The following is a 22022-nucleotide window of genomic DNA, read 5'->3' as shown; positions in this document are numbered from 1 at the left end:
AAACAGGAGGCGGCTGTGGCTCTGCACTCTTTATCTTTAAAAAAAAGAAAAAAGGGAAACGGTCCCCCAAGGGGAAAGGCCGCACGCGGGCCGTCTGTGGTTCTCCCTGGACTTCTACGCAGGCCTCGCTGCTGCCCAGCCATCTCCTCTCTTCCCGCGGCAGCGGCCCGGCTGCTTTCCCCCACTGCTTGCTTATAGAAGCTCATTCCCTGGCGCCCTCGGGGGCACAGCTGAGCTCCAGGGAGACAGAGCAGCAGAAGCCCCGCCGAGTCCGGGCTGCCAGGGTCACCCATCAGCAGACCCTCTGCCTGTACCGGAAGCCCGCACCAGGCCAACCCCACTCGGTGGGTCCAGTGCCCACCCCAACAGCATGGGCTCGGTGCAAGGGGGGCCGGGGCTGCACGGCGGCTGGGCCAGGCTGTCAGGGCGCATCCCAGGTTTCACACCGCTGCCCGCTGCTGTCTGGACGTGCCCCCTGAACTCCTCCCAGTCTCTTGCCAGAACTGGGCAGCGAAGGAAGGGGGCATGGGGAAGCCTGCAGCTCCAGGGCTTTCTGCCATTCCAGGACAGGGACGCCCAGTCAGTTGCTGTCATTCTTGATGACCACCTCCACCCCGTGGTGTCGCAGCTGGGCTCGGAGCAGCAGGTTCTTGTTTTTGAGGTCTTCCACCTGACACGGGGAGGGGGAGGTAGTAAGGGGGTGGGAGTCCCTGAGCTTGTTCCGACACCCACTAGTGCAGGGAAAAGGAAAAAGCCACTCTATGGAAAACGAAGCAGAGTCCCAACGGGCTCAGCGGCCACAGGGTGGAGCTGACCTGCTGGCGAAGCACATCGTTGTCCAGCTGCAGCTGGTCGAGCCCCTGCAGCTCTTCGGACAGCCGGTGGTTACTCTGCCGAAGCTCCTGGATGTAGTCGCAGGCCTTGGACAGGATCCCGCCTTTACTCTGCAGGAAAAGCCAACAGGACGAGGGCTGGAGCCTAAGACACCTGCTTGCTTTCCAAAAGCAGCTCACGCCCGGGGCCTCGTTCCCCCTGAGGCACCTCAGAGACTGGAAGAGCCGGCTGCCGCATGTGCCCACAGGACACAGAGGGTGGGCGCCCACCCCCCATGGGCCGCCCCTGACCTGGCCCGACTTGGTGCTCTCCATGGAGCAGTCTGGGATGATCTTGGACAGCTGCACGATCCAGTTGTTGATCTTGTCCCGGCGGCGCCGCTCCACTGTGGGGGCAGTGAGGACAGGGTGGCTCAGGAGAGCGCGACGCAGGCCCAGGGACAGTGACCTGCCCTCCCCGCAACACCACTGCTGCCCCCACCTGGCCCACCGGAGGCCCCCACCTTCATTATGCTGAGCCCTGCGCTTCTCATCCCGCGTCGTCCGGGGGGCTTCTGACTTCCTGGCGACACCAGCGGCAGCCGAGTAACAGAGGCCAAGTGTGAGAGTGGCATTCAGGTGAGGAGTCCCACGAGAGCTGGCCCTCGCGGTAACTGAGAAGAAACAGGGTTACTCACGGGGAGTAAGGGTGGGTCCTGGGGGCGATGGAGCGCTGGCTTCCTCCCTGCAGCACTTCCTGTGGCGACATCATCACGAAGAACTGGCCTGTTGGGGGCAGTGTGGGCTCCGTCAGGATGTGGGACTAGGAGCCTCATCAAGCGCTGAGGCCAAGGCCCTGGGACCTCCCATCCCCGGGGCCAACTTCCTCCTGCTGGAGGGGCAGAACCACACTCACCACTGACCAGGGCTTAGTGACCAAGCAGGTCACCAGGCCTGCCGCCCCCCCCCACACACGTGCCACAGCCTCCCCCACCCCGCAGCCAGCATCCCCACAGGGCATCTCACCGGTGCTGGGAGGCGTGGCCTGTCCCAGCAGTGCCTCCGAGCCCTGTGTGGTGACGACCGCTGCGGTGCTGCCTGATGTGGCCCCCGCAGCCCCATCTCCCACAGCGGTGCCAGGGAAGTACGTGTAGTGCGTCTCTGCCGCTGTCCCCTCGGCGTCAACTGCGTCATCACTGGTGAATGCCCCTTGGATCACCGCCTGGAGGGAACCCAGAGGATGGAGTCCAGTGGCCGACAGACTCCCCAGTGAAGAACTCTGTAGCTTCTACCCCTTGAGGGAGGGAGGGAGGGAGGCCCAGAAAGGGGGAGCCTAGGGCCTGGGGACAGGGCAGCCAGGTGCCTCACCATCCCTAGCCTCACGTAGCCCAGTGGTTCCCTGCTTCGTCTCACTCAGAGCTCCGGTCCCTCTCCCACCTGCCCCGTACCTGGGTCATGGACTGAGTGGCAGGATAGCCACTGATGGCACCAGTCCCCTCAGTCTGGCCATCCAGCTGCCCCTCGGACACCTGGATCACCCTGTACATCACCTAGAAGCAGGGGGGATGGGGCAGGGGAAGAGGGAATAAGAGAGTAAACACTAGGATTGCGGGGCCCTCACCAAGCGTCTCCTAGACAGAACCCCAAACAAGAGTCCTCCCGAGACAGAGCCAGTCACTGCCCGTCCGCCCCCACAGGGAGGTTTCGGCAAGCCCTACACCACACCCACCTCCACACCAAACCACGGACTGCAACCCCCACCCCCAAATGGTCCCCACCTTCTCCTCGCCCTCCAGGTCTCCACATGACAGGTGCAACGACCTCCCTCCAACCCAACCCAGTAACACCTGCAGCCACCTGGCCCCTCCCTTACCTGGCCCCCATTCTCAGTGCGGAAGACGTACTTGACGTTGGGGTCAGGGAAGGTGGCGGCAGACTGGATGCTGGCGATGGCCACACTGGTGGGGTCCTCCCCAGTTGCCACTGCACCTAAGTTCAAGGAGCAAGGGGGGGTCTGTGTGTCGCTGCCTTTCTCCCCCGTGTCACTCACCTGTCACTCAGGGAAGAAGGTGCACAGGTGGCCCAGGGCGTGGGGAGAGGCCCCGACGGTCCCAGCTGAGTCCCAGTGCACTGCTGTCTCCGCCTCTCACCTTCTTGGATCTGCACCGTGCCCTCTTCCGTCTCAGCTGTTTTCTGCTGCCTGTTTGTGAAGGGGCAGAGGGGAGGGAAAGGGAAGAAGTGCATGAAAAGTTCACTGCTGCCGGAACGTATGGGCCCGGAGTCGCTGGCATGCCCCGCAGGTGCTGGGATGGCGTGGAATTCGCTGAGTGCTTCTGGTGCGCAGGCTCGGAGCAGCCCCGAGCAGCCACGGCCACGGCCACTACTGAGAACGGGGCTACAGGGCAGGTAGCACTGCTTGCATTTCAAATATTGTTTTAAATGTACGTTAACAACATTTTAGGTGTTGACTGATTTTAGGAGAGAGGAAGAGGTGGGGGAGAGACCTTGGTTTGTTCTTCCCCTTAACGATACAGGAATCAAACCCACAGTGTTGGGTACCTGGACCCACCGAGCGGCCGGCAGGGCCTGCTTGCATTTTACAGACAGGAAACCAAGTCTCAGGGCCACTGCGGGATTCAGGAGCGGCGACCCCAGAGCCCCTGCAGTCTCCCACCCTGGACCCTGACGCTGCCCCTCCGCACTCACCCCTTCATCTCTCCGTGAGGCGGCGCATCCGAGGGGCACGCCCTGCTGTGCAGTCTTCGAGTCCCCCGCCTCTCAGGCCTGAGCGCTTCGTCCTGGCAGAAATGAGGGGTCTGCAGTGACTCCTGGACACTGGGCGCCCCTACGGCAGCACGCAGGCTCCCTGAGACACAGCCGGGAACAACCCGACCACCGCGCGATGCTGAGATGGGCCGCAGGCAGTGCCCCCCCACCCGTAGCGCCCCTCCTGGTGGGGAGGGGACAAGCACCCCGGAGCCGACACGGGGACGTTTGCAACGCCACCTTCAGACACCGCCGGGCCCCTCTTGCAGCTTCTCAGCCACACGCGCAACACCAACCAACTTCTGTTCTCGAATTCCGGAAGGGGAAGCCTGAGGCCCACGGCCACTGCAAAACCCTCCTGGACCCCAAATGCCGGACTTGGCCGTTGGGCCCCAGGACAGTCACAGGGCTGTTGTTTTGCGGTGTCCAGATTTATGTCATTTGCTAGAAACCCAAAAGGCCAAGTGTATCATCCTCAAGCCCCTGTATCTTATTCACCAAGCCGAGAACAACAGTGGCTGCTAACATGTTGCCATGACAACTCCAAATCCACTGAGCCGCAGCAAGAAGGGGAAAGACCCCAGGCCCAGGGTTCGGAAGGAGACAAAGGAGGAGGAGCCCACCCACAAGGTGCCGGCCGGAGGACGCTGACACCCAGCCAGGGGGCAGGAAAGACGACGCGCTGAGCGGACAGATGCCTCCGGAAGGAAACGGCTACACAGAGCAAAGCAATAAAATAATCCCGACGCGACCGGGGTAACTTTTCGATACATTCTCTACCCAGAAGGTCCCCCAAACCTTTCGTATCCAAGGACAATCTGCAGTGGATGAGCTTTCGAAAGCCCGGGTCCAGGGAAAACTCTCACCAGAAAAAAAAGGGGAACTGAAAGCGAAACCGTCGGGAGGAGGCGGCGCGCGGTCCCCAAGAGGAAGCGGCGCTGGTGGCCCGGACCACCCACCTGTCCGTCCCCGAGCCCGAGCGGGCAGTGCCCCAGGTGCCCGGCGGGCGCGGGAGGGGCGGTGGGGCGGGCAGGGCACGGGGCGTCTCCGCCAGCAGCTGTCAGCCGGGGACGGCCTCCCAGGCCCCCGGCGCGGCCGTCCGGAAGCATTTCCCGTGCGCGCGGGGTACGCGACGCGGGGACCCGGCCGGACGCGGCGGCGCGCACGCTCGCCCAGGAGGGCCCAGCAGGGCCGTCGCCGGCACGGACACAAAAGGAAAACGATGGAGCGCAGAGGGACCCGGCGCCAGCCTCGCTGGGAGCGCGCCGCCGGCAGCCCATGGCGGGCGTCAGGCCCGTTCCGCAGACCCGGCGGACACACAGGGCGCCGCACTCGGCCGGGAGCGGGAGGCGGGACGCGCGGGCCGAGGTTACAGGCAGATGCGGCCCCTCCCTCAAAACAAAGGCTTCCCCCGGGGACTTCCCTGGCCTGAGAGTCGGAAAGGCCATCGAGGCTGCCCTTCCTTGCCGGCGCACCCCGTCTCCAGCTCCCGTCCTGTGCCGCACTCACCGGCCTCCGCCGCCTCAGCTGCCGACTCTCCCGGACAGCGCTGCTCGCCGAATTCGGGCAGCTCCATGGACAGCTGCGCATGCGCGCCCCTAGCCCGCGACCATGCTGGTGAGGGGCGGAAGTGACCCTCTCTGCCCTCCGCCCGCCCAGCCCCTGAGCCTTCCAGCTTCCGTCGGCTCCATCTTGATGAGGGCGGAAGGGTACGACCTCCCGGGACCCGAGAAGATGACGCTGAGGGCCGAGGGGCTTTCGGCAAGAACGGGACAAATTCGACTAACGTGTGCTTCCATCTTCCTGCCGTACAGGACCTTTTTATTTAGTTCCTGGGAAGGGAGGCCCGTGGGCCGGCGGCGCCATCTTTAACGAGGACTGGCAGGAGGCCATCTAGAATAGGGACACCTATTTGTAGTGTTTCCAGCTGGAGGTTAGGATGCCTTGGCAAACTTGGGTCTGGGTACCCCCGCCTTTATGTTAGCGCCTGCAAAGACCTCACTTTGTATCACTCGCCCAAAGACCTCCAAGGCTTCCAGCCTGTGAGGCTGTTTCTGCAGCGGGATCTCGACGCCCGCTCCTCACAGTCGGCACCTACGTGCGTGAGTGGCAGGTGGGTGTCACAGGTCTCTGAGCCTCTGCTACTTCTTACCTCAGAGATCTCGCGAGCCTCGTGACCTCATGAGCCTTGGTTGTGTCATCCGCAGAGCGCTGAGAGCAGTACCAACCTGACACACAGTATCGATAGGGGAGGAAGGAAAGGGCGCCTGGGAAACGCAGCCTCTGCTGGTGCCCAGGGAACGTTACGTGAATGCAAGTTTCTCTTCCCAGTTTCCTGACCACCGTGAAGCCAGCTCTAGTTTCTAGCCGCAGGTCTCCATGACAACCACTGAGCAGGAGCCCCGGAACAAGAGAAAGGACAAGGATGGGCCACACCTGAAATGGTGATGCCTGTCACCCAAGACGAATAAGAATAATGAAACTCCACACTATTTACGTGTAAAAATACAACTTTTATTCTGAGACACGGGCCCTTACTGAGATGGGACCTGCGGCCCCAGCCTGTCTAGAGAAGCCCTTTGGGCCCTGAGTGCTGCCATTCCCTATCCCTGAAACAGGAGGCAGTTAGAGGCCAAAGGGGTCTGTGGGAGACCCCTGAAGGGGGCAGGAAGCAGAGGGTGGGGGAGCTGGAAAGGGAGCCAGTCCCTCCAACAAACACTGAGGTCTCCAAAGAGCTTCGAGGACCTTTTGCTCCTCGTGCGGAGCTGGGGGCCAGGAGCTAAACGAGGTCGGACAACACGACCAGGACCAAAGACCTTGAGGACCATAGGCTCTGACCTGGCCTGTCCTCGTGCCTCCACCCCGGGGCTTCCCTGAAGAGAAGTTCACAGCCTCGGGAGGGCTGACACTTGCCCGGAGTTCCCCTTCATTCTTCCCTTTGAGAAACCTCTGTTTTCTGCCTACTCTTTGCTCCCTTTGGCCGATGACCTCACTCCCTAGGAACAGGTTCTAGGTGGCTTTCTTGGGAATCTCCGGAGGGATGAGTGCTTTGTGTCTGACACCGTTCGGGAAAACCAGCCCGGACAGGGCCTCCCACAGGCAGAGAGTAGCTGGCGGACCGAAGCCCACAGAGTTGGGCGCTGCCTCTGCCCGGGCTGCGGAAGGCACCACTGTCAGGGACTCCAGCGATCGGAGATCACGTACTGTGCCCTGTTGGCCCTGATCATAGTCCCTCACCCTTCCCAGGGTTAGCCTGCGTTTCAAACGCATATGTTCGGCGCTGTGGGGGCACGAGGGGGTGGAGGGCCTGGGGTTCTCTGGGGGGCAGACTGAATCGGCTCCGGGGTTCAGACCTTTCCGCGCCTTCAGGAGGGAGCTCCAGGAAGCTGAGGGGCCGAGGGGAATGGGCAGGGACCCCGCTACAGGGAGAGGTTCTGGGGAGGAGGCTGTAGTCCTCACCCCCAGTGCAGGTCTGTGTCCTCCGAACGCCCTGAGCCTCAGTTCTCTGGCGGTCCCGGGCCCGGGCCACAGCAGCGTCAAAGGAAAGGCTGCCCCCATTCCGCCAAGAGGAACGAGAGGCTCGGGACCCCCAACCCCTCTCCCCAGGAGTCCCATCCAGCCGGCCAGGCCTCGGGCATGGGTTTGCAGGCCCCACGTGGATCTTGCTGCACATCGCACCGGGCATCTTGGCAAACTGCGGCTTAGGGGGCACCACCGGCACCGAGCGGACCTGTTGGACCTGAACCAGGGTGGAAGCCAGGCGCATGCCCACACTGCCAGCCGAGCTAAGGGGACAGGGGCACGGACTGCAGCCCTCTGCACTGGGCTGCCCCTCAGGCTCCATCTCCTCCGGCCGGGGCGGCTGTGGGGCTGCCCGTTCTGTCTCAGAGGACTGGGCATTGCCCTCTTTGGCACTGTCAACCTCCAAGGACACTACACATGACCCTTCTAGGAGAAAGCCCCCTTCTAAACGGTCCCCTCCAGCCCCCTGCTCTCCCTCTGCCTCTCCATCCCCACTCTCCCGCTCCTTGCTGACCTCCCCTGCTCCTCCTCCAGCTGCTGCTTCTGCGCTTCTGTCTTCACCATCTCCTTGGTCTCCTCTTGCCTCTTCGACTCTGTTCTCCCCTTGCCCTGGGACTTCCCCCTCAGCCTCTTGTGTGTGCAACACTTCCCAGCTCTCCTCAGCAGCCCGCTTTTCCCGGGTCCTCTGCTGTGGGTCCCTGCCAGCTTCCACCCCGGCTTCCTCTCCTTCCTCTGCCTCCTCCTGTCTCTCAGTCATTCTTTCCTCCTCCTCCTTACCCTGCTCTCCTTCTGTTTCCTCCACACCCTTAGCTTCCTCCATATGCTCATCCTCCTGCGGACCTTTGGTTTCCTCGTCCTTGGCTTGTGTCTCTTCCTCACACCCTTCTTCCAAACTGACCTTCATCTCTTGGCTTCCCCCAGCATCCCCTCCTTCCTCACCTGCCTCTCCAGCCTCCACCTTGCCCTCTGGACTCCCCTCAGCCTCTTCCCTGATGTCCCACCTGCTGCCAGCCTCAGCCTCCTTGTCCTCCCCAACTTCCCAGCATGGCTGCCCCTCCTCAGCCTGTCTTCCACACCCAGTTGTCTCTTCCTCCAGACTGCCCAGGCTCTCCCAGGCCTGGGGTTCGGGCCCCAGAAGGGGACTGAGGTCATCGTAGGCACTCAGGAAGACTTCCTCCCCATTCTCCTCCTCAGCTGCAGGCCCGGGGCCTGCCGAGTCCAGAGAGCAGCAGCTGGGAGCCAGGACAAACTGGGCGTCATCCAGAGACAGCTCGTCCAGGGGTGGCTCCACAGAGAACTCCTCCACCTGTGGGCACGGCACATGGTTCAGGACCAGGGTCCCCGTCTCCCCTCTGGATTCTTTGCCCCACGCCCGCCCGCAGCATGGCTTCCTCTCACCTGAGGCCCAGCTCCTAGCAGCTCCTCCAGGTAGCCGATCCCAGGGTCATCATCCCCAGGGGAAAAGGCTGCTCCTGCAGCTCCAGCCTTGGCCACATCCCCAGCCTCCACCCCCACCCACTCGGGCTCCGAGCCGCTTGAGTCCTCTAGGAAGGAGAAGGAGTCCTGCACCTCCTGGGACAGGCAGTCCTCCAGGGCCGGGGCTGGGGCCAGGGCCGCTGGGCCTGAGTCGGCCAGGGCGCCCGGGGCTGGACTTGCCTCCAACTTCTCATCTGTTGGAAGAGAGGTGGTCCCAGGAATATGAAGGTCAGGGTCAGCCCTGACCCTTTTCCCACATGTTTCTTCCTGGCATTGCTGCCATAGGGCCCCGACACACCCTGCTTGGCCCTCTACCTGGCTGATTTCTTCAGACCAATAATCTGAACTGTTGGCTTACAGCTGCCTTTGTCCCGTTCCTACCAGGTGTCAGGCACCGTGCTATATGTTTTCAAATGCATTATCTTATTTCCCCACAACAGCACCCTGTGCTATAGGACATTTGCCTCCATTTTACACGTGAAGAAACAGGCCGCGAGAGTAAGCGGTTTGTCCAAGGTCAGAGGACAAGGGGCACAGACGAAGTTTGATCCCATGGCTGCTCCGTGGCCACGCCCTCACCCCCCACTCGGAGCTGCCCCCACTTCTCATCCACGAGGCTTCAGGAATGCAATCAGAGCAGCGCTCAGCTCCCAGCTCTGCCACCGCCCACCTAAACCAATGACACGTGGCTTAACCAAGGCTCCATTCGACTGCTGTGACACAGGATGACAACAATACCTGTGTCATAAGACCATGAGAAAATGAAAAAAGCTGGTGCCTGCAAAGTCCTTAACACAGCACTTGGCACATAATAAGCCCTGGGTGAGGGCCAGCTGGTGCTGTGGCTGATCTGACTGCCGTTACTACCACCAGCGGTGCATGTCCACCTTGTGCGTGGTAATCCCTGCCACGCGTGTCCGACAGGACCCTGTCCGTGTGTGTACGAGAGCCCCTCTGCAGGTATTCCCTCAGCCCTGAACCAGGGATGGCAGCCGAGGGGAACCATCCAAAGCCAAAGGCTGAGGCCTCTGCCCTCCCGCCCAACAGAGCTTCAGCCAAGACCCCTAGCCCCCACTCCCAGTCCTGGACAATCCCTGGGTCCTCACCTGGGGGACTGGGGCCAGGGCCAGGGCCAGAGACAGGGCTTCCCCGGGGCTGTAGGGCAGGGCACTCCAGGCCACGGGTGAGCCTGGCCAAGGACACGTTAGAGATGATGTTTGGGGGCACGTTGAGGATGGAGGTGATGTGCAGTGGGAGGTTGACGTTGTACGGGTCTGAGATGTGGACGCCAGCGCAGCGCTCTGCACGGCTGCCGCCCCCAGCACGGGCTGCTGGCCGCCCGGCTCGTGGTGTTCCTGGCTCAGAGTTCGTGCTGCCCAGGGCCTCTGCCTCAGGCTCCACTTCACCCTCTGCTCCCTCCGCAGAATCATTCTCCAATCTCTCAGGCATCAGCGGGCTAGGCTGGGGGCTGCTGGGTGCCAACAATCCCTCTGGCTCTGTGGAGGAGAGAAGCAGGCGGTGGCCCCCGCTGTAAGGGACCTGAACTGTTCAGGAATGCTCTGGAACAGGACAGAACGCACCCTGCTTCCTGGAGCCTGACAGTGAAGACGGCCTGCACGGGGCCACGCTCAGCTTCCCTTGGCCACACAGCAGATCTTCCCCAGCCCGCAGGTCACGTGTGGGTCAGCCCTTCTACACACACCGAGAGCCCCATCCTTCCCTGCAGATGCCATCACTGGCTGTCACCCCCCACACACCCACACGCCACGGTGTCCCTGCATGTACACATGTGAACACACCCACAGAGCAGATGACAAACTCCCTGTAAGCTGGCATCCAGAACTACGGCTGGTGTCCGATAGATACACGCCACATACTTTTGGAATTAGTGGTGCACACACACACAAATGCACACGCAGCAGTCTCGTTCCCCTACAGACACCCTCACAGACGCGGTTCCACACGGACGCTCACAGGCCCACGCTGCAAACACGTCAGCGCACTCGCGGGGGCACGCCCCTGCTCACCGTCGCTGGCCCCGGCTGATGCACTCAGTGAGTCCATGCTCTTGGCTGGCCGCAGGGTCCCCTTATCTGACCTGTCCTCTGCAGGACAAGCGGGCATGTGGGTCCAGGGCCTGACACACCTGCCATGGAGCTCCCCCACATCGCCCCACACTCACCTCTGTCCTCAGCCCCCCGTGGGAGTTTACGCTTGGTCTCGTGGCCAGAGCGACCCAGGTTGAAGATGGATCTCCATTTCCTGACCTTCAGAGACCCTTTCCTCCTGGAGGCAGTGGAGACATCACTGGGGCTGGGCCTGGAGGCCAGTGCAGGGTTCAGGGGGTCAGGGGCTCCCAGGAGGGAAGACTTACTTGTGTTCTGCAATCTCTATGATAGTGTGATAGGGCCGAATCTGGGGGGGTCCGTCGCCAGCCTGCAGGACGCTAGGCAGATGGTAGGGTAGCGACCTGGGCATGAGGTCCTCAGGGCCACCTGACGCCCTGAGCCCTGGAAGGGATCGCCATCCGCCACTCTCCAGGTCACCGCCTAGGAAGAGAAGAAGACTTGCAGGCCAATGACAGAGAAAAGAGAGAGCATCGGCCCCCGGCTCTTCCTTGCACCTAACCACTCACCATCTGGGGACATACAGGGAGGGGGGCCCTGGTCTAGCTCCTCAAAAGGGGGTGAGTCCTCAGGGGCCAAGAGGGCCAGGGGTTCCAGGACTGTGGCCTGGAGGGCTGGGATGACAAGGAGCCATCGCTGGCATCGAGAGCCAGGACGGTGATTGGAGATCCAGCTGGGCCCTGCACTGTGAGCAGGCGGAAGAGGCCTGCGCAGGCTTTCGCATCTGCAGGGTGGAGAGCCCAAATCGGTGCCCAGGGAGGCCCTCGCGCTGATGCAACCCCTCAGACAGGCGGTGACAGGGAGGACACTCACCAGAGAGGGCAGTGCCCCCGAAGAGCCGGTCCACGTGCGTGAGGATGAACTCGACCACGATGGACTGCACACGCACCTCCATGAAGGCCGCCGTGCCGTTGAAGCCGGAGGCCTCTATGTCCTTAGACCTGTGAGGATGCGGAGTCATCCCCACCCAGTCCCCCACGTTATCCACACTCTCCCTGAAAGTGCCTTACACCCTTTCCCTGCTATGCCCTTAACCCCCCTCCACCTCTTACACCATATACGTGGTTCACGTCTCCAATGCCACTTCCTCCAGGAAGCCTTCTTGGACACCCTCCTCAGAATCAATCTCTACTTCCTTTGCACTCTGGGGGCCTGTTTATAATGCATGCCAGGGCTTCTCATAGCCTGCCTTGTGCCACAAGGAGTGATCCACAGGCCAGTTCTCCAACAGACCACAAGATATTTGCTCAACAAATACGTGGCAAGGACCCATCCTGTTCCAGTCCCTGAGCTCAGTGACACAGGGCGACCCTAACCCTAACCCTTAGGGACTTTATTCAAGCTCAGAGCTGGCATCAAAGGGGTGAGCCCCATGCCACTGGGTGTAATCCTAAACCTTCCTGTGTCTCACCAGGCTCCTTGAGACCCTCAGTCCCTTCTCCAGTGCACCCACCCAGCCACCCCGTCCTGCAGCCACCTTCTGGGGGCTAGGCTCTACCGGGACCCCCACATGCTGCTCACTCATGCACCCACCTCAGCAGGTTGGGGGCCCACACGATGGCCAGGTTGCGGGCATGCATGTTGGTCTGGGCGCTGAAGGAGGCCATGTGCACCAGGTGGCGCATGAGGAACTCCAGGGTCCTGCAGAGAGGGGCACCAGGGGTCAGGGTCACACAGGGGTCACAGGGCAGGAGTAAGGCTGGGGCCTGGGTGCTGGGAGAGAAAGGACATGTCAAGGCCCCAGGTGGAGGGAGCCTGGGTGGTGTGGGGGAGCCAGGACTGGGGTGAGGTGGGGAGGCGCCCCACACACCTGTAGTTTGGGACAGGGAGCTCTCGAAGCACCTCTAGGATCTTGACCAAACGTTCAGGCTCCAGTTGCACGGCCACAGCCTCCTGATCAAGGTGGGGGCGTGGTTCAAGAAGCAGGAGTCAGTGACCCAGCCTGCCCCGTGTCCTCCCCAGAGCTCTGAGGCAAACCCTCAGACACAACTGTGCTGCCCTGCACTGTCCTCGACCCAGAGCTAAGGACGCACACGGACAGCAGCAGGGGGAGCCAGAAGTCTGGGGCCCGCAGACCTGCAGCCGAACCCTGGCTGTGCCACTGAATGGCTTTATGACCTTGGACAACTCGCTCGAGGTCACTCTCTGCCTTAGCGTCCTCTGGCGGTAACACTCTGGCACTGGAGCATGTCCACACCCCACCCCCCGCCATGGGTGCCCAGGGCGGTGCGTGGAGTTGTTCCAAGGGGCCCGGGGAGGCCTCACACGCCCAGCGTAGCCAGTGCGGGCGGGGGGCACGCCCCTGCCATTCAGGGCCTCCCGGTGCCACTGTGTCAATCAGCGAAACCAGAGGAGCCGCCCCTCAGGCGCTCGACTCACAGCGAACTTGTCATAGAGCCGGTATGTGAGCAGGGGGTCTGGCAGTTCTCTGAAGTAGGCCTTGCACAGGGAGGACACACAGTGGATGTCCTGCAGGTAAACATCTCGCCGCAGGTCTGGCTTCCGCTCTGCCTCAAACTCCTGCCTGGGGAGGTGCAGCGTGGTCAGGAGTGCTGAGCGTCGGGAGAAGTGAGGGGGCTGCAGGGAGGTGCTCCAGGCAGGCCTGAGCGTCAGCGTGGGGCTTGGAAGGACATCGGGCTGTGCATGTGGATGCACAGGGCAGGTGTGAGGAGGGTGTGTGGGTCAGCACATGGATGGGGCTCCAAATCGGGAGCGTAGCTGCGGGTGTAGCGACGTAGGCGTGGGTGGGGGTCAGCAGAAGTGGGGGCTGAGCCTGAGTGCGTTTCTGGGTACATAGGTGGATGGGAGAGTGTAACCTTAGAACAGGGGTGTCAAACTCATTTTCACCAGGGGCCACATCAGCCTCACGGTTGCCTTCAAAGGGCCGAATGTAGTTTCAACACCTAACAGTTAAGGAGTAGTTACAGTTACACAGTCCTAAGATTACATTTGGTCCTTTGAAGGCAACTGCAAGGCTGATGTGGCCCCTGGTGACAATGAGTTTGACATTCCTGCCTTGGAAGGAAACATTAAGTGTAGATCTTTATCATGTTGGATAGGAGCACAGGCAACCAAAGAAACAGTAAGATGAACGTCAAAATTACAAACTTTTGTGTGTCAAAGGGCACTATTGAGAAAGTAAAGAGAACCCACAGAATGGGAGAAAGTGCTTGCAAATCAGATTTGATGAGTGTCTAACATCCAGAATGTAAAGAACTCTCGCAATTCCAAAGAGGCAAACAACCCAATTTAAAAACGGATGAGGGACTGGAATAGACGTTTCTCCAAAGAAGATGTACAAATGCCCAGTGAGGGAACAAGAAAATGTTCCACATCATTGGCTATTGGAGAATCGCAAGTACAGATGAAGGATCACCGCACACCCACTGGGGAGGCTACAATAAAAAAGACACAGAGTGGCTTCCGGCCAAGATGGAGGCGCAGGTAGCCACACTGTGCCTCCTCGCACAACCAAAAGGACAACAGCAATTTAAAAACAAAAAACAACCAGAACTGACAGAAAATCGAACTGTATGGAAGTCCAACAACCAAGGAGATAAAGAAGAAATATTCATCCAGACTCGTAAGAGGGGCGGAGATGGGCAGCTGGGGCAGAGGGGACTCACGGCAAGGTGGTGACCCAGCGAGATGGCAGATTGTGGAATGGGGCAGGCCGGGCTGCAGCTAGCAGACCCCGTGGCCCCACATTCACGCATAGATAAACTGGGAGGAACGGCAGGGGAGCGAAATAGACCACGCAACCCAGGGCTCCAGCACAGGGGAAATAAAGCCTCAAACCTCTGAGTGAAAACACCCGTGGGGGTTGAGGGGACAGCGAGAGAAACTCCCAGCCTCACAGGAGTTCCTTGGAGAGACGCACAGGGGCCTAGAGCGTGCACAAGCCCACCCACTCGGGAAGCAGCACCGGAGGGACCCAGTTGGATTGTGGGTAGTGGAGTGAGTGAATGAAATCCGGCAGAGAGTGGACCAGGCGCCATTGCTCCCTCTCGGTCCCTCCCCCACATACAGCGTCACAGCGCAGCGACCAGCATTACCCCGCCCCGGTGAACACCTAGGGCTCTGCCCCTTTACATAACAGGCCCGCCAAGACAAAAAATGGCCCAAATGAAAGAACAGATCAAAGTTCCAGAAAAATTACAACTAAGCAATGAAGAGATAGCCAACCTATCAGACGCAGAGTTCAAAACACTGGTGATCAGGAAGCTCACAGAATTGGTTGAATTTGACTGCAAATTAGATGAAAAAATGAAGGCTATGCTAAGAGAAACAAAGGAAAATGTACAGGGAACCAAGAGTGATGGGACGGAAACTGGGACTCAAATCAACGGTGTGGACCAGAAGGAAGAAAGAAACATCCAACCAGAAAAGAATGAAGAAACAACAACTCGGAAAAATGAGGAGAGGCTTAGGAACCTCCAGGACATCTTGAAACGTTCCAACATCCGAAGTATAGGGGTGCCAGAAGGAGAAGAGGAAGAACAAAAAATTGAAAACTTATTTGAACAAATAATGAAGGAGAACTTCCCCGGTCTGGCAAAGGAAATAGACTTCCAGGAAGTCCAGGAAGCTCAGAGAGTCCCAAACAAGCTGGACCCAAGAAGGAACACACCAAGGCACATCATAATTACATTCCCCAAGATTAAGCAGAAAGAGAGAATCTTAGAAGCAGCAAGAGAAAAGGACACAGTTACCTATTAAGGAGTGCCCATAAGACTGTCAGATGATTTCTCAAAAGAGACCTTACAGGCAGGAAGGAGCTGGAAAGAAGTATTCCAAGTCATGAAAGGCAAGGACCTCCATCCAAGATGACTCTATCCAGCAAAGCTTTCATTTAGAATGGAAGGGCAGATAAAGTGCTTCTCAGATAAGGTCAAGTTAAAGGAGTTCATCATCACCAAGCCCTTATTCTATGAAGTGTTAAAGGGACTTATCTAAGAAAAAGAAGATCAAAAATAGGAACAGTAAAAATGACAGCAAACTCACAGTTATTAACAACCACACCTAAAACAAAAACAAAAGCAAACTAAGCAAACAACTAGAACAGGAACAGAACCACAGAAATGGAGATCACATGGAGGGCTATCAACAGGGAAGTGGGAGGGGGAGAGGGGGGGAAAGGTACAGAGAATAAGTAGCATAGATGATAGGTGGAAAATAGACAGGGGGAGGGTAAGAATAGTGTAGGAAATGTAGAAGCCAAAGAACTTATAAGTATGACCCATGGACATGAACTATAGGGGGAAATGTGGGAGGGAGGGGGTGGGCAGGATGGAGTGGAGTGGGGGGGGAAATGGGACAACTGTAATAGCATAATCAATAAATATATCAAAAAATAAAAATAAAAAAAGACACGGTAACAAGCCCTGGCAGGGAGGTGGAGAGATCGGAGCCCTCACAGGTGGGGATGTAAAACCACACAGCCGCTGTTTGGCAGTTCATTGAAAAGTTCAACAGTTCAACAGAGAGTTACCCTGTGACCCAGCAACCCGACTCCTATGCACACCCCCTGGAGAACAGAGAACACAGGCCAACACAAACTCGCGTTCACGAACAGTTGATGGCACCATTGTTCGTAGCAGCCAGCAGGCAGCAGCCACCCGAAAAGCCTCTAACTGATGAACGAGTAGCGCACGTGTGGTCAAACCATGCCGTGGGACATCATTCAGCCTGAAAAGGGGAGTGAAGTACTGCTACATGCAGCAACACACGTGGGCCTCGAAGACACGCCAAGTGAAAAAAGCCAGACACACAAGGTTACTACGACACGGCCTGTTTCCGTGTGAAATGAGCAGAAGAGGAAGGTCCGTGCGGACGGAAGTGGACGAGGGGTGGCCAGGGGCTGTGGGAGGGGGTGTGGAGTGACAGCTGTGGGTGCGGGGTTGCTTCTGGGGGAGGTGAGACATTCTGGAATTAGTGGTGATGGTTGCACAACCTGTGAAGGTACTCAAAGCCACTAAAATGTACATTTTTTCTCCTGACCCTCACCCAAAGGCACACTCGTTGGTTTTAGAGAGAGAGGAAGAAAGAGAGAGAAACATCGCTCAGGTGCCTCTGCTACGGCCCCAACCAGGGATCGAACCCACGAACTTCTGGTGTAGGGACGACATTCCAACTAACTGAGCCACTCAGCCAGGGCTGAAATGTACATGTTCCAATGGTGAATTTTACAGTATGAGAATTATAGCTAAATTTTTTTTTTAAAGCTGGGTGGGTGTGTGTGGGAGTGGAGGGGGTGTGTGCATATGGGTGTCCGTGTGTGCACGCCAGCCTAGGGGCGGCAGCGCGTGGTCTCAGCTTCCCCTGAGGAGACTCGGAGAGCCTCCTTTAGACAGCACTGGGCACTGTGTTTCCCTCTCCTCACCTCCCCTCACCCTCTGACTCCCTGGCCTCCTGGCCGCTGGGCCCTCCCAAAACTGCCCGACTCACCGGAGCCTCTGGATGTTGGAGGAGACCCCTGAGAGGCGGTAGATCCCGTCCACCACTCCATACTCCTCCACGAACTCCGCACAGCTCCTGAGCACCTGGGGCACTGGGGACAGAGGGGCAGACACAGTGGCGTCAGAGCCACCCAGGGCCTGAGAAGTGGGAGCACCATTTGGGGGGGGCATAGGGGCGGGCAGCGCCCGTGGGATGCAGCTTGTCTGAAAGATTCTCACAGGGCATCAGCTCCAACTTACCAACGCCCCCCCCCCAGTCCCTCTGCCCACTAGGTCTAGAGCCTCAGCATCCCCCCCATCCCAGGCTGGGGAGCTCTTTGCCTCTCCAGACTGCCCACTCCTGTTAGAAAGCTCTGCCTTCATGGAAACTACTTGCTCCTCTGGGACTTTTAAGGGGCGACAGTCCGGTTGGCAGTGCGATGTCCACATACGTCCGAGACCAGTCTTCACCCTGAGTCCCAGCCAAGACTCCGACAGGGCCCGTAGGGATGGGTGCGAAGCGCCCCCTCTGGTAAGGCAGGGCGTGGCTATTAGTTCTGTCCCCGAAAGGTGCGCAAAACAGTGATGGACCTTCAACCAGGTCAGCTCAGGAGAGAAGCACCTACAGGCCAGCTATCCACCGTGCGTTACATGTTCTCATCCCCGTCGGGCAGGGAGAAAAACCGAGGGCCAAAGGACTAACGAGTGCCCAGGGCCACCCAGCTAGAGCCAGGATGCAAACGCAGAAGCTCAAAAAGCCACGTGATGTCTCCCAGCCCCGGCCCCTCCTCTGTTTCCAGACTGTCAGCTCCGGAGGGACGGGAGCTAAGTGTGACCCATCTCAATATCCTCTTATGATCTGACGTGGTGTCTCACACATGGGACACTCGTGTGTTGAGTCCCAGCTCCACGAGTCCCTGTTTCAAATCCTTTGTGATGCAGACATTCTGCTCTACCCCAATCTTCGTGGCTTACCTCAAATACAACATCGGAATAATACTGGAATAAAACATCAGCTCTCCAGCAGGGAAGCTAAGACCCTTCACAAATCTGGTCTCAGCTGCCACTCCAGCCGCAGCGCCGGGCCGTTTCCCGACAGACCCTTCGATCCAGCCCTTTGCTGTTCGAGAACAAGGTGGTGCCAGGTCCTTCCCTTGACACCACTCACAACGCTTCCAGGCTGGAAGCATCCTCCCCTCTGACTCCATCTGGGGGACTCCTGTGCACTGTTCAAAACACACCTCAAACACCACCCCCCAATGCTGAGCCTTTTACTTAGTGTAGCTCCCCAATCCTTTATGCCTGTGTCACAGTACTTACTGCTCTTTGTTATGATTTGTTTCTTTTCTATCTACGCCTTTGGACACAATGTAACATCCTCCCCAGCATCCAACCCAGTGTTAAAACATAGTAGACAGTGAATGTTTATTGAATGATTCAGTTAATTAGCAATCAATTACGAGAATTGGTGGCATCTCTTGGAGACAATACAGAATATTGCCAAAGATAAAATTTCGAGTCCTGTTAACTGAGACCCAGCCGAGCTCACGTGCCTGAGTCAGAAAAGGCTGGTCTCTCCTACAGGCTTTAGGAGTCTCTCAGCTGACTGCGCTTCCCTCCACCTGGGTCACCAGGAAGCTCCGAGCCGCCTCCACCAACCACAGAGAATCTGATTCACCTTTCTGGGCACCCATCTCATCCTTCCCTCATTTTCCCGTCAGCCCAGTTCCTTTGTCCTTTACTCTTTTTCTCAAGTTTTAGGTTTGGGAAGTCATCCATTCCAAGCTCTTTGTGGAATTCAGTGAGACCGAAATACAAAATGAAGGAAATGTTCAATTAAATCCGTCCTCTATGATTGAAAACCCTCCCCGCAGGACTGACCTGCTGTCCACACCCTCTGCCCTCCTGCGCCCCAGAGCCAGGACTCAAGAAAGGTCGCAGAAGTTCAGGAACCCTTCGCCCCGAGGCTGTGAAAGTGCCAGCACTTGGAGAGTGACGGCTTCCTCAACTTTCACAGCCCCGTCCCCTCTCCCACCTCCACTTGGTCCTGGCCCTGGGTCACTGTCCCTCCCCCAGGACCTGTGCCCCCAGCGAGGGTCCCTGAGCTCGGGTGCCCAGCACTGAGCGCCGACAATGCGTGGCTTCTCATCAGAGCCGAGGATCTGCTCTCGGGGGCATGAGGCCACACCCCGTTTTGGCCGCCGCATGACTCATGCACAGGCTGCTGCCACCTAAAGCCCAGGTCCCTTCCACGTGAACTGCAACCCAGCAGACAGGCCTTCCCCGCCTGTCCTCTGTTGTTTTCGAACCTCCAGAGAAGGCCCTTGGAGAACACCCTCGGGGGCCTGGGGGGTCAGAGCCACAGAGGAAGTGGGTCAAGGAGATGGGGGAAGAGAAAACAGGGTCAGAGAGATGGGGTCAGAGCTACGAGTTAGAGACAGGACAGGGGAGGCAGAGTCAGAGGGGCGTGGGGCAGGTCTCGGCCAGGGCCTGAGAATCAGCAACCTCAACAAGGTGTCGAAAGAGATGGAGATCAGGACCGGCCTGAGGCAAAGAGCTGGGAGACCGTGTTGAGATGGGTGTGTCTACACAGGAACCGAGATCATCACCCAGGATAAATCAACCAGACACACAGGTCTCCACTGGCCAGGGCTTTCGTGTTTGCTGGGCCTTGGGCTAGTGAGAAGCCACCTGTCTGTGCCAGGAGAGCTGGGCGAGGGGCGGCTGTCACTGCTGCGCTGGTGCCCAAGATCACTCCCCCCTTGGGCTCAGGTGAGACTCTGCTGAGTGGCAGGCGGCTTCTTTCAGCCCCTGGGATGCGCTGAGATAAGGACCCAGCAACCAGGTGCCTATCCTTCTGGCCAGCGGCCCGCGCATGCTGGCACCGCAGGCAGAGGGTCACGGTGCCGGGTCTGTGCCGGACCTGGTGTGGGGGCCACCGGGAACGGTGCCCCGGGAGGGAGAGGAGGCACTGGGTTTGCAGAGAACGAGGGGTGGGTAGTGCCAGCTCCATTCACTCTCATGCCCTTGGCCTACAGCCTCCGATCCCCGGAGGAATCCCTCCCTCGTAAAGGGGTTGCACTGTGCGGGCAGCTGGGCTTTGCCCACAGAGAAGAGCAAGGCCCAGAGAGGCCACTTCACTGTCCCACACTCTTCCTCAGTGCCTGGGCTTTCCCTTCGCCAAGCCCAGTGGGGATGGGGGCCCCTAGGGGAGGAGAAAAGGGGAAGAAGGTGTCTGGAGATACGGGGCGGGGCCCTGAGCAGGAAATGAGCAGGAACCAGTCCCCTGCCTGCACTGCAGGGGCCACAGCCCAGAGCGAGGGGAGGACAAAGAGGAAATGACAGATTGGGTGGGGTGGGGGTGGGGTAAAGAATGAAGAATTAAGAACGGGCCCTTCTCTGGGAGGAGCTGGATGGGCCCAAAACAAGCTGGGCTGGGCGGCCGGGATACCTGCGTTCACTTTCAGGGTGGATTGAGAAATACGCTGAATGGCTGATCCCCGCCCAGCACAGAGCGGGGCTGGCCTGGAGCTGTGATGTCTGTCCCTGGCCCTGCTCCTCCCCAAGCCCCCTCCAAGGCCACCCAGAGGGAAGCCGGCAAGCTCCAGGACAGGTCCCACCAGCCTCCGTTGTGCCCTCCACCCTGCCTTCACACCAGGCCTCAAGCGACTCTTACTCCCTGGCGTTCCCCACCACGGCGACAGCTTCTCCCTGGCCCTGTGCTTTGAACTGGTTTCCCTTTGCACAAGGAGAGCAGGGGAATCCCAGGCGATGGGGAAGGGCGTCCCACCCTGAATCCTCACCTGCCGCCCAGCAAGGCTGCAAGGGGACCAGGGCACGTCCTTCAGGCCTCCACAGTCCTCCACCTGGGGCCCCACCGGCCCTGCTGCCGCCTCAGACTCAGGGAGTCCTCATCCTGTCCCCTTTCATTCAGACCCCAGGGCCTGCCGTCTCCCCCGCGGCCTCCCTCTCCTGTCCCCAGGTGTCACACGGAGCTGCCTGCCTTCTCATGAAGCAGATTTCCGCCTTGCCTGCTCATCTGCCCCCAGCCACGGTCCCCGTGGGCACCTCAGGCCCGGCCGGCCGGAGGAGCCCTGCCCCCCACCGGCCCAGCAGCCCCGAGCAGCCTCCTCACCCTCCTGGCCCGAGTGCTGCAGGTGCTCTTGCAGGTCACAGCCGAACACCCGCTCCTTTGGGCCGCCCTTCTTCTTTCCCTTCTGCCGAGACTTCATGGCTGGAGCCCCAGGCCTCTGGCCCAGCCACCTCCGTCCCCCAGGACCTTTGGCCTAGCGGCCCCCCATGAAATCCCAAGCTGGCCTCTGGGCTGGGCCCGGCCCCAGGGGGCAGGGCTCCAAACTGGGGGTGGAGGGTGGCCTGGGCAACAGGCAACAGCCCCTGCCTCTGGGGCTCCCGCCGGCCACGCGGAAGTGGCCGTGGAAGAGGAAGTGCCAGGACCCTGGCACGAAGCTAGGTCTCGTGGCCGACCTGGCACTCGCCCCTCTTGCCTGCTCAGGCCTGGGGCAGGAAGCCGTGCAGCGCCCCAAACCCGCTTCCTGTTAGAGCATCTTTGCAACCACAGGGCCGGGTGGGGGAGGCAGCTGACATGCACATCCTCACCCACATCGGGCTTCGCTCATTGGCTGGGGCTGCTGATGTCAGAGCCTTGGGCAGGTGCTGGAGCCTGAGCAGGTGACACACCCTTGGTGACCAGAATCCTGGGGTCCTGGGTGGAGACCCGAGGTCGACCCGGGAACAAGGCCACACAGAGACATGCCGAGGACACGGAGGATGGGGGACACTCAGGCCAGGCCCCGCTGGGACATCCCTAAGCCTCGGTGTTCACACAGATGACCCTAAATCCTTCCGACTCGGATACTCCAGGG

The 22022-nt window shown here is 59.5% G+C and overlaps 2 protein-coding genes across 9 annotated transcripts; both read right to left on the bottom strand.

The window, feature by feature from the left end:
* Nucleotides 1-14: 14 nt before the first annotated feature.
* On the bottom strand, nucleotides 15-5211 carry USF1 (upstream transcription factor 1). 5 transcript variants are annotated; one of them, XM_024554135.3, is made up of 11 exons: nucleotides 5088-5211; nucleotides 3519-3610; nucleotides 2963-3012; nucleotides 2686-2801; nucleotides 2261-2362; nucleotides 1839-2034; nucleotides 1511-1598; nucleotides 1337-1395; nucleotides 1125-1219; nucleotides 816-944; nucleotides 15-670 (listed from the first exon to the last, which is right to left on the bottom strand). In XM_024554135.3, exons 1-11 carry the CDS (start codon nucleotides 5166-5168, stop codon nucleotides 581-583), a joined length of 1098 nt encoding a protein of 365 aa, XP_024409903.1. In that variant the 5' UTR covers nucleotides 5169-5211; the 3' UTR covers nucleotides 15-580. The 5 variants fall into 5 exon arrangements, with proteins under 5 accessions (XP_024409903.1, XP_024409894.1, XP_053771105.1 ...); XM_024554126.3 differs by having other exon boundaries at nucleotides 3519-3657; nucleotides 5088-5203; XM_053915130.1 differs by lacking the exon at nucleotides 5088-5211 and adding an exon at nucleotides 4538-4996.
* A 1454-nt stretch (nucleotides 5212-6665) lies between these two features.
* ARHGAP30 (Rho GTPase activating protein 30) lies at nucleotides 6666-21732 on the bottom strand. Of its 4 annotated transcripts, none has more exons than XM_045190414.3 (12): nucleotides 21275-21732; nucleotides 17150-17252; nucleotides 13082-13226; nucleotides 12513-12595; nucleotides 12236-12415; nucleotides 11516-11643; nucleotides 10951-11125; nucleotides 10759-10862; nucleotides 10604-10681; nucleotides 9683-10072; nucleotides 8499-8770; nucleotides 6666-8406 (listed from the first exon to the last, which is right to left on the bottom strand). In XM_045190414.3, the coding sequence occupies exons 1-12, from the start codon at nucleotides 21369-21371 to the stop codon at nucleotides 6802-6804; spliced, it is 3360 nt and encodes a 1119-aa protein (XP_045046349.2). In that variant the 5' UTR covers nucleotides 21372-21732; the 3' UTR covers nucleotides 6666-6801. The 4 variants fall into 4 exon arrangements, with proteins under 4 accessions (XP_045046349.2, XP_024409873.2, XP_045046360.2 ...); XM_024554105.4 differs by having other exon boundaries at nucleotides 12236-12343; nucleotides 21275-21731; XM_045190425.3 differs by lacking the exon at nucleotides 21275-21732 and having other exon boundaries at nucleotides 13082-13222.
* Between the last annotated feature and the right edge of the window lie 290 nt (nucleotides 21733-22022).

Source organism: Desmodus rotundus, chromosome 12, assembly GCF_022682495.2.
Source record: "Desmodus rotundus isolate HL8 chromosome 12, HLdesRot8A.1, whole genome shotgun sequence".
In the NCBI taxonomy this organism is placed as follows: domain Eukaryota; kingdom Metazoa; phylum Chordata; class Mammalia; order Chiroptera; family Phyllostomidae; genus Desmodus; species Desmodus rotundus.
The sequence above is the reverse complement of the archived record's forward strand: the minus strand, read 5'-3'. Positions and strand labels throughout refer to the sequence as shown.

Bases quoted from the DNA above. Each gene is read 5' to 3' on its own strand.
- USF1 (XM_053915130.1), bottom strand. From the start codon at position 4,858: ATGGGCTGCCGGCGGCGCGCTCCCAGCGAGGCTGGCGCCGGGTCCCTC. The intron at 3,013-3,518 runs GTGAGTGCGGAG...CTTCACAAACAG, and splicing joins CCTCACGGAGAGATGAAGGG to GCAGCAGAAAACAGCTGAGA. The intron at 2,802-2,962 runs GTGAGAGGCGGA...CCTTGAACTTAG, and splicing joins CACGGTGCAGATCCAAGAAG to GTGCAGTGGCAACTGGGGAG.
- ARHGAP30 (XM_045190414.3), bottom strand. From the start codon at position 21,371: ATGAAGTCTCGGCAGAAGGGAAAGAAGAAGGGCGGCCCAAAGGAGCGG. The intron at 12,596-13,081 runs GTGAGTCGAGCG...CACCTTGATCAG, and splicing joins GGCTCTATGACAAGTTCGCT to GAGGCTGTGGCCGTGCAACT. The intron at 11,644-12,235 runs GTGGGTGCATGA...GCATCCTCACAG, and splicing joins TGGGCCCCCAACCTGCTGAG to GTCTAAGGACATAGAGGCCT.